General features: G+C 41.9%; 1 protein-coding gene across 1 annotated transcript in view; it reads right to left on the bottom strand.

The window, feature by feature from the left end:
- NTMT2 (N-terminal Xaa-Pro-Lys N-methyltransferase 2) overlaps window positions 1-17062 on the bottom strand; it is a 31867-nt gene that overhangs the window by 6656 nt on the left and 8149 nt on the right. Inside the window, exon 2 of the mRNA XM_075616833.1 lies at window positions 3561-3736. Within this exon, the coding sequence (XP_075472948.1) occupies window positions 3561-3736 (176 nt within the window). The remainder of the gene's footprint in view (window positions 1-3560; window positions 3737-17062) is intronic.

Here is a 17062-nt window from a genome sequence, read left to right as displayed (position 1 = left end):
AAGAGAGGGGGGAAGAGTGAAAGACAGGGTGGAGAGAAGTAGATGGGGAGATGGGAGGGAATAGAAGGTGGTGAAAGCGAGGAGGTGGGCCTGCAAAGCCATGAATATGGGGCGGCTGGTGGAAACTCTAGTCCTGGGCCCCAGGAAAGCTGTTGAAGGCCCCGCAGGGGGGTGTCCCTCAAGCCAAAAATAGCGTGATTCAGCACTGGGGACCCAGGCCAGGCGTGTTGGCGGTGCCATCGGTGCACAAGGCCTGTGCTTATAGAGGCAGTGCGCATTATCCCGGACAAACTTCCATAAGCTGAGTTTAAATGTTGTAGTGGTTAAATTACCACTTCAACATTTAAACTGTGATTATCGAAGTTGGGCCTGGGGAGACCGTGGGGCCTCTATTCGTGCCGGCAAAACCTCCTGCAATGACACGTCACCTTTACAATGCAACATCACATGACGGGAAGGCAGGCAGGAGGCCTCGCACGTCATGTGACATCAACGCATTGTCAAAGTGACGCCTCGTCGTACGGTAGCAGGAGGAGATACCATCTACGGAAGCGGGCCATACTCCCAGCCAGCTTTGACCCTCGTTCCCATCCTGTAAACAAAAAAGGGTGGGGGGGCAAGATCATGGGGTCGCTTCTTCAAATTTAGAATAACCTGAACTTACCTAACTCGGGTGGCAAACTCCCATCCTTAAGGAGTACCAAAAGGTTAGGTTTAAAGGATATCCCTGCTTCAGCACAGAATGACAGGCACTGATTGAGCCACCTGTGCTGAAGCAGGGATATCCCTAACACCTGACCAGTTTGTGGCCCTTGAGGACTGGCTTTGGCCACCCCTGATCTAACTGATTTGAATCCACGTACTCAGTCAAAAACACACACTGTCATAGTAGCCCCCAACAGGCCTTTTTAGATTTTTCATGTCTATTTCCTTTATTTTTTATGCTCCAGAAGAACAGAGCAGACTATTGATGGGATTTTCAGCGTGTTTAGATGACTGCTGTTTTCTGCATTAGGAAGTGGTGTTTTTGTTTCCTTTTGAGTAAATGTCTCAATACTCCCTGAGTCATTTTAAGTGCCTTGATTTCCCGTGTTTTTCTAAAAAAAAAATGTTTGGGACGGATTACACATCCGCACAAAATCCCTTGCAGTACTTATTCCTCCACGCATATTCCTGGAAATACATCTAACTAGACAAGTTGTCATGCCTTGCCATGCCAACGCTATACACACTATATGCAAGGTCAGCTGCAGAGAATGGGAAATGGACCTGTGCGTTTTCAGTAGCACATATTAGTCAAAGTACTGTACTACGCACATTAATAGAGTGGAGAAAGATAAACACCATCTCCACTATCTGACTTAGATGGGTGTTATTAAAGCCTTCCACCTCTTCCCTGTTAAAAATAGATGAGCTCTGGCCTGGGCCACTGATCGTATCCTGTTTTGATGATTAGGAGGGTTGCTTTAACATTTGATCTTTAATGGTAATGTCAGCGTAAGTAAAACACCTTCTGCACATAGTTATAAATAGATGTACCCAGAGAACTACTATAACTATACCATAACATAACCTATAGTTAGTGCGTATTCAAACACGCAGTCATACATACCGTACACACATGGGAAATGTATATCTTTATACTCTATATTCTGGGCGATTTTTCACAATGGTTTTATTTTGGGAGAACCCTTCGCTGCTGCTGCTTCATCTGCAGAATGATCTGCGAATCACACACTGATGCATGATGTGTACTAGTAGAGTGACGCCTTGTATTTGCATCTTACACCGCAGATACAAGGTAATAAGAGATACCTAATTAACCCTGTTAGTGCCGAAAGGGCTTGAGATGTTATTAGGCAGAGGATCGCCTGGGGCTGGAGGTGCCCGTACTCCACCTTTGCCTCAGAGCCTCAGAAAATATTCAGAAACCTTGTTTTACCTATTTTGCTTCATTTATCTATATTATAGATTTCATGATGTCACCTGGTTGTAACGTCTTCAAATCAGCATTAAATTAAACCATCTCTAGAAAGATTCAATCGCCTTTACATTAACTGTTTTGCTGATTTTCCTCCTGTTAAAAAGGAATATTTTTCCGTGGCTGCTAAATTGTAGCATAAAGTACCAGCTACTTATGTTTATTTGTTTGATTATGTACAATATACTTCTAGTAAAAATTGACAAGCAGTCTTATCATCAAAGACAAAAGATAAAGATTGTATTTAAAAAAAATGCTTTTGTTAACCGTGGAAATGTTAAGTGTAATACATGATTTTAAAGTACTTATTTCTTTCCGGTTTTGTTTTTAATGTCAATCAGCTCTAATTAACCTATTCATCAAGCCACTGTGCGAGTTCACTCTCGTGCTAGAAGGGACTGCTTCGATTAAAAATAAGTCGTATTGAATGCAGAAAAACTTAACATTGTAATCAGGAGGAAACAGATAGTCTTTTTAATACATTACTTCTACAATACTTCAATACTCAAGTACAATTCATAGATTTGTGAATAAAAAGTATTACTATGCAGTACTGTGTGAAACATAAAACTTTACCCACATATTGGTTGGATTCACTTTACATGGTTAATATTTTGTTTAATTCTTATCCATTTTCAGTACAACAAAGCACTTGATAAATTCCTCATGGTGCTTTCTATTATTTCCATGGATTTTTCCTGAATTTCTTGTAGTTTCATTATTGTATTGTATTGCATGCCTTTATTTATATAGCGCCATTAATGTACGTAGCGCTTCCCAGTAAATCAGTAAACAATTATTCTCTCTTTTTTTTTTTTAAACGAATTATGTGGGATGAAAACTCAATTTCCTGCACTGTACCTGCTTCTTTTTCTTGCGGTTTGTTGTTTTCAGCTTTAGTAATTAGAGAAGCTGAGAAATTGATGAAACCTACTTTGCTCCTAATAACTTGAGGATGTCCAAATAAATGCCCAGGTATTTCTCAGCCTGGGTGCTAACTTGAATTTCACCCAACTAAACATCCCTGCATCGTTCTCCAGCATTCTGCTCTCTGTAATATGGACCATCATATACGCAACCTTACATATACTGTGGTAGGATAGAGAAAGTCCAAAGCTATCTAATTTGATAAACTGCTACCAAACCTGCCCCATTGGCTGCATACCGTCACAGGTACAAAGTGCATTTACAATGTACTATACCAGTTAATATGACTGTCGGTTAATACCTTCTCTATAAGGTGCATTGGTGAAATGTCACCTCAGTCTGATGCTATTTAATAATGACATAATGCAGGACTGTAAAGTCTCATTTAAAGTGGGTCTCTCTCTTGCTTTAGTGATGCCACAGCTTTCAGCAAATTTTCCTCTAAAAAGTATTATTTTGGCCAAGGAAGTAATTGGACCATGGCAGGTGCGAGATTCTTGGTGCACTCAGAGTTGATTGTTGCAATAAAATGGACACGCATTCTACTGGTTCATGGGAATATTACAACATGTTCCATTTCATTCTGCGGAGTCTGAAGCTACATAGAGCAATATTCCCCCAGTGAGTGGCTGGGTTTATACAGATGACTTACCCCTACAAACTTCCTCAGAAATTCTCTGGACGATTCTATATCTGTATCTGAGAGCTCCATGAAATCTCCCATCATGCCCTCTTCTGTCGCTGGCACATCCCTGTAGAAAGTTCTAGCTCTGGCGTAAAATTGCATTTCACCGTCGACCACTTCGCTGGTGAGAGCGTAGAGTTTCACTGTGAAAACAAGATGAAATGCTTACCAGGGAGAATGACAGAGGGGTTTCTTGTTCGAGGGCGAAAATATTGAACCAGAAAAATAACACAGTGCATTGTATGATGATGCTGTGCAGCTCTGCACGTTCCCAGAGGGCACCAGCTAAGAACTTGACAAAGTGCCCAGATGATATTCCCAAACACGAAGCATGTGTGCAATCTCTTTATTTGTGATTGATTATAAACAGTGTTACATAATTGTGTACTGGATAACAGGAATGAATTACTTGACTGGATGTGGAGCAGACATTAACCCTTTTGCTGCCTGTATGATGTACCCTGAACGTCACAAGGGCCGTCACGCGTGTGGCCCACATGGCGTACGTGGCACATCATGTGATTTCTCCCCACCCCTGTTTTTTGGGTGAAAGCCATTGATGTGATCGGAGCAGAAGTGGAGGGGGTTCCACTCCTGTTTGAGTCATCAGAGATCCCCCCCACCTGCAAAAATGGGATGGCTCCCCCAAATAACCACATGGTTATGATCCTGGAAGTCTGGATGGAACTTGGGTGCTGCCAGACTTCCAGCAGTGAAAGGGTTAAAACAATCCTTAGAAATATATTTGAAATATAGACTTGGCTAGTTTGCCATGTGTGTATACCTCTTGCCTGTGTTTGCCTCTTGTGTATATACTGTGGGAGCTACAATTCAGGGGCAAAACAAACTGTCCCATGTATGAAAGAAAAAATCCTTTAGATTTTTACTAGAAGGATTTGTCTTTGATGTATATGTATGTTTATTGGTGTAGCACTCCTGACGAAGCCGGAAGCAGTCACTTTTGGACTGGGCGAAACGCGTAGAGTGGAGTATCTTGGACTAGTGGGCGACCCGTAGTTCTTTGCCGCACCTCAGAGCCGTGACGTCAGACGCACACAAGGACGCAAAGCTGAGAGTGAAGCTGCGATTTCAAACTGCAGGCGAAGGACACTTGGAATATCCAGGGGAAGGCGATGAGAGCTGCGACGAACCCACTACACACATATATTGTGTAAAACGCTTGATTTTATCTAGCACATTGTAAGTGCACATTTTATATCCGTTTTTTATAAAGTTGTTATTCCCCTTGATTGAGCTATGTAGTGCTTTTCCCTTTCTTATATACACCATCCCATTGATGAGATGAGCCTGGAGGGAGATCCACACACCACGAGTACTATATGGGTAGCAGCCCTATCTGCCAAACGCCTTTTTATCTCGTACATCTTGTGAGTAGGCACACCTAAAGAGCCAAGATTTCAACGCATTTTTTCATCCTATTGTCAATACATCTACACTTATATTTTGCACTATTTTCTTTGTGTTTCCCATATATGCTCCTCCTGGATTGTATGAGAAACTAAATATTATGAGACATTATGGCATTAAATGCTTCAATCATATGTAACCCCTGTCCCCCCTAAGGGAGATATGGTTCTGGTTACTGGGTGTAGTGCTGCTCATCTGCTAGGCTTACAGGATTTTGGGTGTCTGCCGGTGTTAGTGGGGGATAACTGGACATGTTCTCGGATCTGTAGCTCTTACTTCTTCGGTGCAGCATCTCCATTCCAACAGGGCCTATCAGAGATAGGTGCAGTCCCTGCGGGAAAACCTCTTTCTCTCCCCCTGAAAGACTGCAGCCTCAGGCAGGAGTAAAACAAATAACTTGGGGTCTTTATTCTTGTCGCACAGCATACATCACAGCACACTGACCTAATACAACACAATCTCTTCTTCTGTGGTCCCTGGAGCCAACCCCAGGAGCGTGAGGCCCTAAGAGTCTCTCCTTGTCTCCCACACTCCCTGCTGGAGTATGGGGTAGTTGCTTCCACTCCCCTGAGTGAGAGACACACAACCACTACATTTGAGGCTGCAGACCCTTTTTGTTACCAGGGGACGGTCCCAGGTCTTAGCCCTGGCAGTGGGCAGTACATAGATCTTGCCCCCACCCACCCCCTGTCACTCTAGGGAGCGCTTTACTGCAGCAAGGGCATAGATTAACTCTAACACTGCCTGCGCTAGTACCAGAACTTATGTATTAGGCAGGGAAATTAGTAGCCCAGGGGGTACCTGGCTACACATACAAGTCAACATTAGGAAAAGGATGTCCTGAGCCAAAGATCTTACAATTTAAGTGGTTATGTAGGTGTAGCCCTCAGACCCCTTCCCCCCCCCCCCCGGTCGCAGATCGAACACCCTAGGGTGTACTAAGGTCTGGCTACATGTGTCTAGGTGGTGCATACCTGCTGGCAACAGGAGGGCTTGAGTCTCCCGCGATGGTGTGGGGGAGGACAGGACCAGGTTTCTGGGGTACATGCCTTCATCTGATCTCAGTGGTGCAACGCCTCCATCTCTGTGAAGCCCCAGGGATATGGTGTGGAACCCTTACAGAGAATTCCCACGCAGGGATGAGAGATTCCAGTCTCAGTCAGTCTCTTGGTTAAAAGCAGCAGCTCTCTTTATTGTACACACAGCGCAGCAGCAGCAGCAGCACGCTTTATAGCAGGTACAGGGTCTTCTCCTCCTCCAGACTGCACCCCTTCAGGATGGGCTCTGGATCTCTGTGTCCCTGCCACCACCCCAAGCCGTGGGCGCTCATGGTGGGGGTAGCTCTTCCCTCACCCCCTAGGCAGGCTGAGAGGCATTGGTCCACCGCAGCTCTAGTCAGGGCCTACCTGATCTCCTCCAACTGTGTCACACTAACAGGCACTCTCTCACTCAGATCTGACACTGAACTGCACACTAACTGGAACTGGCAACTAAATAGAGACAGCCCTGCTCATCATAATGTCAGCAGACCCCTCCCCTGTGTCTCTTGCCTTCCACACAGGGTCAGGTGGTCTACCTTCACCACTCAAAGCAGGGCTTGATGTGGGGGAAACCCATGATAACTACTGGCAGCCTGCCCTTAGAAGGACTTATACCAGTAGGAGGATACGCATATAGCCCTATTTTCTTACCAGGGCTACATAGGGATAACTTAGAGACTGTAGGACGTGCTATATAAGTGTGTATGCATTGGTTTGCTAAAGAGGTGAGTTTAGAGGTGGCCTTGAAGCTGGATAGAGAATGTACTTGGCTAATATTGAGGGAAAGGGCATTCCAGAGGTGAGGTCAGTAAGTGAAATGGTTTTTCGGCAGGACAGGGCTTTAGATACATAAGGGGTAGATAAAAGACATACAGTATTAGCAGAATACAAGAGGTGAACATGGACACAGCGAGAAATTAGAGCTGAGATATAATGAGGGTCAGAGGACTATATACAGTAGCCTTACAAGAGAAAAGAAGAATTGAATAAGTAATAGGGACTTACTGGGAAGCCAGGAAAGAAGCAGAAACAGATATAGGATAGAATGAAGGGATTCTAGCAGCAGCATTTAGGATAGATTGTACGGGATAAAGGTGAGAGGCAGAAAGGCCAGACTATAGAAGGTTACAATAGACAAGGCGAGCGAGAATGAGGGCATGCGTTCAAGATGTACAATAACAGTAGAGCAACAGAGGAATCATTGACAGGTTTTAGTCACAGAATGTGAGAGGATAATTTGAAGGAGGAGACAAATGTGACACCTATGCAGAGTGCTTGTGTTACTGTATGAATGATAGTGCTGCCGACTCTAATGGAGAAGGGGGCAATAGCCGTTTAGCCGCCGGCATCTTGCTGTAGCCATTCTGCTGCCGCCGATCAGCAGGAGGGATATTTAGCAGTCAGCTATTTCGCTGTGAAGGTAAGCCCCATAACCTTACCCATTACCCTAAAACCCCTAATCAGACTCCTTACCATAAAAATGCTAACCTTAACTGGATAATCTGATTTATGAGGAGAGGCTAGCTACATTAGATTTGTTTACATTAGAAAAGAGGTGTCTAAGAGGGGATATTATAACTATATACAAATATATTCAGGGACAGTACAGAAGGCTTTTAAAATAATTATTCATCCGAAGGACAGTACAAAGGACTCAGAGTCATCCCTTAAGGTTGGAGGAAAGGAGATTTCACCAACAACAAAGGAAAGGGTTCTTTACAGTAAGGGCAGTTACAATGTGGAATTCATTACCCATGGAGACTGTGATGGCAGATACAACATATATGTTCAAAAAAAAGGTTGGACATCTTTTTAGAAAGGAAAGGTATACAGGGATATACCAAATAAGTATACATGGGAAGGATGTTGTTCCAGGGATTAATCCGATTGCCAATTCTTGGAGTTAGGAAGGAATTAATTTTGTGATCTGATTGCCAATACTAAGGCTACGGCCATGGTGACCGTGAGCTCACATCTGTGCGTGTGTGAGGGACGTCACCCACTTTTTTCTGCCAGCTATTTGAGGCCAGGGTAGATGCGATGGGGAGGTGTTTCAGGGGGCATGGGCATGACATTACGGGTCTGGTTCGCCCTCATTGGGCTAACAGCTCACGTGACCTGGTCTCACGCCGTGGAATAAAATTTCTGATTTCTCGCTCCTCCTCGCGCTGTCGCGCACACGGTCCATGGCTGTGATCATTGCCTTAAGGCATTGTGATCGTACCGCGCACGCACGCCTCTGCGCCGTCTCCCCGACCATGGCCACAGCCTGAGTCAGGAAGGAATTTATTTTTCCCCATAATGAGATATCATTGGATGATATTACACTGGGGTTTTTGTTTATCTTCCTCTGGATCAATGTACTGTAAGTATGGATACATGATAAAGTATCGGTTGTCTAAATTTAGCATAGGGTGAACTTGATGGATGCATGTCTTTTTCAATCTCATCTACTGTGTAACTATGTGAACTCCTAAAACTCCTAAAGTTAACCCCTAATACTAATAAACGCTAATGCACTTACCTTAGCGGTGGTGGCGGAACCCAATTGGCTGCAGCGAGATGACAGCGGCGAGATGTCCAGTGGAAGCTAAATGGCAGTGGCGAGATGCTGGCAGCAAGATGTCCCATTCTGAACAATAGGGCCAGACTTGGGAGGAAGTATGAAGAGTTCAGTCTTTGCCATGTTATTTTTGAGTTGGAGTTGGAGTTGTGAGCCATCAAGGAGTATATTGAGAAGAGATGCTGTGGCTTAAGTCTGAACAGCAGGTGGAAGGTTTGGGGTTGAAATGTAAATCTGAGTGTCCTCAGCATAGAGTTGATATTTGAACCCAAAAGAAGTGATAAACTCACCTAGAGAGAATGTGTAGAGAGAAAAGAGAAGAGGCCCTAGGACAGACCCCCATGGTACATCCACAGAGAGATCTAAACTAAAAGGGGGTGTTAGCAAAAGAGACACTGGAAGTACAATGAAAAAGGTAAGAGGAAATCCAGGATAGAGCTTTATGGATACCAAGAGTATGTAATGTGAAGCAGAAGAGGGTGGTCCACAGTATCAAGAAGCAGAGAGGTTGAGTCAAATAAGCAGTGTGTAATGACCTTGGATTTTGGCAGTATATGAAGGCCATTAGTTATTTTGGTTAGGGTGGTTTCAGTGGAATGAGAAATGCAGAAAACAGACTGTAGAGGGTCTAGGAGCTAAACAAAATGGAGCAAGAGAATACATGGCATTGAAGTAGTTTGCAAGCAAAAGGCAGTAGAGAGATAGGGCAATAGTTAGAGAGACAGGTAGGGACCAGGGTGTTATTTTTGAGAATAGGTGTAACTATTGCATGCTTGAAGTAAGTGGGAAAGGTAGCAGAGCAGGGGGAGGATTGAAAATGTGGATGAGTGTAGGTGTTAGAGTGGAAGCAAGAGTTTTGAGGAGATGGTAGGGAATGCAATCAAGTGCTAGAGGGAGAGGATGAGATTAAAAAAAGGGGGGGGCAGTACCTCCTGGAGGTTTAGGGTATGAGGAGGATACAGAGGTTATGTCTTAACTCTAGAAGGACGAATGTGTCAAGATTTGTGGAGTTTTAGACAAAAGATGGTGTAACAAACATTCTAGTGAGTGTACAGTATGTCATTCTGTTGGCGCCCCCCATCTGCACATTCAATGACATTTGAGTCATGCAATTTAATTAGATCTGAAATTCGATTCATCCACAAGTTACAGACCCTAAAATAGGGGTTTCAGGGGAAAGGAGAGTAGAAGGGAAAGTGAGGGATATGCAAAGTATATTTAGCATATATCCCAGGTATCTCAGGCGTGTTCTTTTTTATGCACAGGTGTCTCCATGTGTTGTTTGAGATTTGGATTTTATATATAGCACTTGGGCCCCTAACTCTCTCTCTCTCTCTCTCTTTCTCTCCTCTTCCTCCATATTTCAGAGCCTGGATCTTCTGGACAAATCAAATGTCAGAACAAATCGAATGTTAGACTGAATGTGTGAATATTGGTTGCCAGCGGCAGTGCATACATTTGAACATCCCTTTTTTTAAACCAAGTGACGAATATTTGTGCATGTGCATAAATGCCATATTGGCATCAAAACTGAATGTCGAGAAATAGTTTGCACATCTGTAGTCTTGATCAATGGAATCCACCTTAGCCTTGAAATAGTTAGCAAAGACTTGAGGTGAAATAGCGGAAGAAAAACGCCTTACAGATGGAGGTCTGCGGAGAGAGTCTATAAGGGATCTGTCTGGATACCTTAAGATGGCTGCCGACAGGAAGTGACCTCTCACCTTCACTGAAGTTACCATGGCCTTCCTGCTTCCTGGTAATTCCTGCTCCTCACTTCCTGACAGGAAGTCAACCTCTCTCTGGCCCTCATTGCCAGCAGCTGCTTCTGGCCTTTAAATAGCAGGCAGTTGCTCCCTGTCAGTGCTTGGGCAAAGTACTATGTATCATGTTCTGCTTGAGCTCTGTCTTTGCCTCTGTGATTACCTTCCTGCTGCCTGCCTCGACCCTGGAATTGGACTTGACTACCCTGCATCCCAGGCCTCTGGTCCCAGGCTACGGTCGGTGTACTACTCCCTACCTCTGCCCTGCGGGTTCGTATCCTGTCAAGTCAACGTTACAGAGTCAAAGACAAGAGGTGATATGGGTTAGACTTGTGAGTATTGATTTGTAAAGTAGAGTAGCTTTGTTTAGCCTGGGACAGAGCACAGGTGAAACAATATAGGAGGGTTTTTGATATATATTTATATATATAGTACAGAATCTCTGTCCCAAAGTTGCAACACATTTGCTGCTATGTGTGTACATGTAGCCCAGCATTACACTAAATGATGCTTGTTTTGGTGAGTGGGATATTCCTATTAAACATGAACTGCTGCTTTAAATTAATGTCATCATCTTAAACTTGGCCCAGACCCTACATCAGGACAAGGTCCCTATCCTTGCCCATTTATGAATGGTGTGCACAGCAGACTTCAGATACCAGGTTTTATGGGGCTACACTATCTGCTAACATAGTTGACTTCTTTTGGCAGTGTCTTGGCTCTTGATCTGGAAAATAATACTGTCTGGATTAATGTATCAAGTCCAGCAAATTTCAGTTCCACTGGGAATTATGTGGCACAAGTATTCTTTTTCATACTGTAAGTACATGAAGTCATCTTGCAAACTCATATATATACCCAATTAGGTTATCAAGCCTAATTTCCCTTATCTAGTTCAGTATCTTTTTGGTGTTATAATTCATGCATTATAATGAACTAATTACCTCCTGGTAATATAAGAAATTATAAATACAACAGTTGCAATCCCTGTTATCATGTTACCACAGCTATCTTATGCATAGAATTTGATAAACAGAGCATGCTAATTTACTTAGGCTATTACAAAACTAGCTTTTAGAATATTCCAAAAATTATGGGGTTGATCAATTTAAACAGTAAGGTCAAGCATATAGTACATATTTACAAACCGGTCCTAAGCCCATTGGATGGACTGTAAGGTGCCTTATTGCTTAACACCCATTAGAAAACCTGGTAAGTGTTTCTGTTTTTTAAACTGTGGCTCTGCTTTCCTATTCCGTATGGTTATTCTTACTCTTATAACTGTGTTTCCCAACTGTATTTCTTTTCATACCACCATATTAACAGAACATAACTTATCATAACACTAACTCTTATTGAGTAAACATCATCTATGCTTATACAGTATCTAAATCATATATAACATCTCTTCATCATCTTCTTGTTATTCACTAATGAGTGAAGGTCCCTCCAAGGATTTACCAGTACTGTGGTTCAAAGCATCTATTCTTCTTGTTGCTCCAACACATTTTCTGAGTTCAGCATGTCATTTTACTTTTGGTCGTAGTCTTGGTCTTTTGATATCACTTGGAATCAAAGTCGAAAAACCATCTTAGTCTAACAATGGTAATTTCTTCTTAAAATATGTTCTGTAATTTGCCATTTTAATTTATTCAGCCTTGTGATAATGGGACACACTTTTGTTTACTTTAAACCCAAATCATTATTTTGCCTGTCTCTTCTGGTAATATCAAGCATAAATCTATCCACCTTCTTTGAGTTGTTTAATGCTTCTGAATGATCTTTGCATTTAGGGTCCAAGTTCCACATCCATATGTTAGTGCAGGCAAAATAAAATGGTCAAACACTTTCATATTGAGGAACAATGGAAGATTCTCTTGAAAGATTGTCTTATTGATTCCAAATGCACTACTGTACATCCAATTTTCATTCTCCTGTGTATTTCATTGGAAAGGTTCCCATCCATTAATACTTGATGGCCAAGTAAGACATTGTTTTTGACGTCTTCTAGTTCCATTCCATTTATTTAGCTCTTTCCAGAGTTGACGCATTTGTTGAATATCACTTTGGTCTTACTGAGATTCATATGGAAACCCACCTTCTTACTTACTTTGGCGAGTTCTCAGATTTGCTGCTGGAGGTCTCTACTTGTGTCAAAAATAACAATGTCACGTGCAAATCGTAAGTGACTCAAGTGTTACACGCTGAATTTGATTCCTTTTTCTTCCCAATTTAATTTTCCATCCAATTCATTGAGCTCCAACTATCACCAACTATCATGGACTAAACACCCGACGAAGCAGACCGAGTCTGCAAAACGCATAGAAGAAACTAAGCAGAGCAACGTAAGACATGCTGAGACGCTGTTAGAGTGAGAACTACAGAAATTGAATGTGTTCAGGAGAAATTGAGTCCCAAGCAACGGACATCTGTAGTGACGTCACGAGGCGCAGTTTCCGATCTGATCTAGAACAGCGCGGAAGGACGCCAACACCGTAGAGTGAGGACCCCTAGAAAACTACTAGAGGGATGTTGCTTGCTCTTCTGAATGACTGAGAAAAGCCTTATAAACTTAAGAGAACTTCTTTGTAGTTTTATTTAAACTTGAAACACAGGAGCATGCGTCCAAAGACAATCGCAAACTTCTTGTATCTGATCTTTGCTTGACGCAATTGAATTGCTAAATGCTGGTGATACTTCAACCTCATGTTCTGCCCTGTCCAAAAGATGTCTCCATTCAAGGAATACTTCTGGGATAGCCAACAGTTCTCTCTCCATGATTGTTTAGTTAATTTCAGCATTCAACAACTTTCATGACAGAAAGGCGAGGATCAAGGTGCATTAATATGGGTACCGTGGAGAATTTCCTCTTTAATTCTAGAGAAGCATTTTCAGATAGAGTTCCTCAAGAAAATGGGACATGTTTCCCAAGAAGAGTTGTCAGTGGAAGTACCATAAGTGAAAAGTCCTGACTAAAGCAGCGATAAAAGTTATCAAATCCTAAAGATTTCACATCTGTGGGGGATGGCCACTCCCATATATCCTGGATATTTCTTTCATCCATACTGTAGCAATTCTGGAGGTCAAGATCACATACACCAGAAATTCAATTTGTGGTTGATCAAAGAAGTATTTTCCAAGCTTGGCACACAATTGAAAACGTTGTAGGCAGCTCAATACTTCTTTGACGTGGCTTTCATGTAGTTGTAAGTCGATCTGGCACACAAGGTCTACCATTGCGGAACAGATCTCTTTGTCCAAATAGCATGGGAACAAGTCCTGCAGAGAACAACAGAGCCAGGCAAGCAGGCAACAACAGAAAACAACATAACCTGTTGCAACAGCAAGCAGGGTAGTACTTCCTGGGCCTTTATAGTCCCAAACCAGAAAATGGTTTTGCAGAGCAACATATGCAAAGCCTGGAAAACCGGAATGGGTCAGAGGCATTACTCCCGAGCAACATGGGCAGCCAGGGAAAACCAGAAGCTGAGTTGGGACATGACTTTAAGATCAGAAATTAATTGATGTGTTTTGTTCACCACTACGGTATATAAACATAAGAAAATTATAAAAACATTGAAATAAGTTAACCTTGTGGGTATTACATTCATGAGAATGAACAAGATAAAACAAGTCCATAAAAAATCATGACCAGTAAGGAATGATGCATAAATCCTAAAACACAACTGGGCAAAATCCACAATAATAATACATGCAGCCAAACCTAGTTGGCAATGAACAGAGTAATATAGCTAAGTTATGAAAATTGGTGGGATTATACCAAATCCAGTAAAGACCACTTTACCAGCTATTCTTGTCATCACCTGTTTAGAAGTCAGTTCCTCAGAGGATACTATTAAATGTTTAATCCAACGCGTATTCTTGTTATGCATACCACATACTTAGCACAAGTGTTTAGGCATACCCTGGCAAGGGCAATTTTGGTACGCAAGTTTTTTTAATGGACCTAATTATATTAACTACTAAGCCAGTTGTCATAGTTTATTTCTAAAAATGGTTGAGTTTAATTTTTATACTGTATCGGGCCTCCTGATCTAGCCAGTGTGAATGTCTCCTACCTGACCCTAGCTTGCCCTGAAGATCCTGAAATTGTAGTTGTTGAAAGCAACTCACACTTCATTCTATGTAATTCTTTGCTAGTGGCACAAGAAAGAAATAATAGCCAATGTATTTAACAAAATAGGCTGCTCATGCTGTTCTACAGCACAGAACATTAAACATTGGTTCACTAATATTGATATACATACAGTGTGGGCATCTTTTGGTGCTAAAGATCTCGAATCAGTGAAAATTTGCCATATTTTTTTGGCAAAAAAAATGTCACAAAGCACATTTCAAAACATTTGCACAATTGGGGGAACATGACCTGACCTATACTGCTATTTTCATGCATTCCCGAGCAATGTGACATTTTGCACAAATTATTCTACAACTCTACTAATAGAGTTTAACATGTTGTTATATCTCAGGGATATGTTTGTTTGATTTAAAATTGTTCAACTTAATGGTGCCATTCCCCTAATGTGGGTGTTTGTTTAATCCTCGTCACCTCCTTCTTTTTTTTACATGTAGAGGTATCAGGGGGTCTTTGGAGCTGAACCACATTAATCTCAGTGCTAGGGACAACCTGTGTCCCGATATGTTTAGCGGGGAATGTGCCACTGGTCCCCTCCAGGGGAACCAAAATTGAGGTTTAAATGTCCCGCATCCATAACGAGGCCGCTATGTCACCCATCGCAGCTTCCTATTGGCCCACGTGACTCGGGTTTAAACCTCCATGAAGTACCGGCGGTTCTTATTCCAGTAAGTATCTCAGGAAGCAGGAGGCACCCAGAGCTAAAGTCAATTGATTCAGTTCCAGAGACCCCCTGCTTCTGATACATGTAAAAAAGGGGGCTTTAAACAATAGTGACCCAGAAAATATTGAGAAAATGATGGCTGTTGACCCAATCTGTTTAACCCAAAAGCCTTTGACTCTCCTCCCCTAAACACAAACTCAGGAATTCCTACTAGGGATTTTCCTGCTTACTATTGCTGTGGCTAAGAAATCAGAGAGGGAAAGGTACTGTAGCATCAAAAGCAGCATTTTACACACGGCAACATTTAACCAATTGGGTACTAGACAGTACCTTTTAGGAAAAGTAGCTTTGGGAGTATGGAAGTATGTACTGTAAGGTACTCGGCTTCAGCATATACTGCAACATGTTACATGTTTCCTGCTGTATATGACAGGGAGAGTTAACCGTTCTTCCCAAACAATCGATGCTATAAATGTCCGAACTTTGCAAATCTAATCCTTTTTGGTTCGTCTAAAACATTTGCTTTGATCCAGAAGTTTGCAACAAATTTGCTGAATGCTAAAAGTCAGTAGGCATTGCATGTTTCCATTACAAATCAATGACTTTCACTTTCTTCATTTAATTTTTTTTTGGGGGGGGGGGGGAATGTGAGGCCTCTATTTTGTCACTTTCAAAAAGCAAAATAGTTCATTTTTAATATTTTGGCCCATTTTGTTAGAACATTTGGCGCTAAAATGTACGATAGAAAGTTTTTCAGGTTTTTTTCAAACTTTTTGGAAAGTTGCATCAAAACACCGGAATGCAGATATAATTCAAATACTGTACAGAACTTGTGTCAAAACAGAACGTTTGCATGAAATACAGATGCAGCCACCAGTATTAGAAGTCTTGCCTGAGAAATTCTGGGGCAGTCTCACAGTAAATGCCTGGACATTTCTGTGAGATTCTTAATGGCCCATCAGATTAACACAGCAGGGGGTCCCTGCAGTCCCATTCAGTTTTAATGGGGACTGCAGGGACCCCTGCTGTGTTAATCCGATGAGCCATTAAGAATCTCACAGAAATGTTGAGGCATTTACTGTGAGACTGCCCCAGAATATCCCAGAATTTTCTAGGTACAAGTGTTCTAATACTGGTGGCTGCATCTGTACTTTATTCTACAAACCCTTTCTAGTTTCTACAGTACCACTACCCTTCTACTTCCTTTAAAAATTCTTAGCCATTTTTCTGTGTGGTATTTCTTAAAATAAAGGATACATGTCCTTTACTCACATGGCTGTATGTTCGTTAAAGGCTGAAAATGTAGTGACATGTAATGTGAAGTGGTCTGGCGTTTGTACGTTTCAGATTAAGGACACAGGGGTTAGCTGCTAAAAATGGAAGTCCAATGTGTTATCTTATTACGAGTTAATCCTCAGCAAAACTGGTGCCATGTTTGAACGTCCAATCCTGTGATAACGTGCCAGCAAGAACCTCCTGCTACAATGTTATCTAGTCAGCAGCTTATTTTGTATTAGTATCCTTAGTGTCATAATAAAATATCAGCACCCTTTTGATTCAAGAAGCAATAAACTGATATACTTTGATTAAAGAAATATTTAAATTTAGACGCTTTTATTCCTGAAAATTAGATCTGAGGTTTTAGTTTGTCAGTTTTTAGTTTGGCAACTACTATAATAAGTATTGACCAACAGTACAGTACATGAAGAATATAATCAAGTTAAACAATCTTCTCGTATCCTTCACTTTAGGGGCTAAATCATACTTTATCCCCAATAAAATAATATGTAAATATCAGAATTAGGTTTGAGGAGCCATGTGATCAAGGGGAAAAAAGAGTCTCTTCTAAGTAATG

This window comes from Ascaphus truei, chromosome 10 (assembly GCF_040206685.1).
Source record: "Ascaphus truei isolate aAscTru1 chromosome 10, aAscTru1.hap1, whole genome shotgun sequence".
Classification (NCBI taxonomy): Eukaryota; Metazoa; Chordata; class Amphibia; order Anura; family Ascaphidae; genus Ascaphus; species Ascaphus truei.
This window is presented reverse-complemented; position numbering and strand designations above follow the sequence as displayed.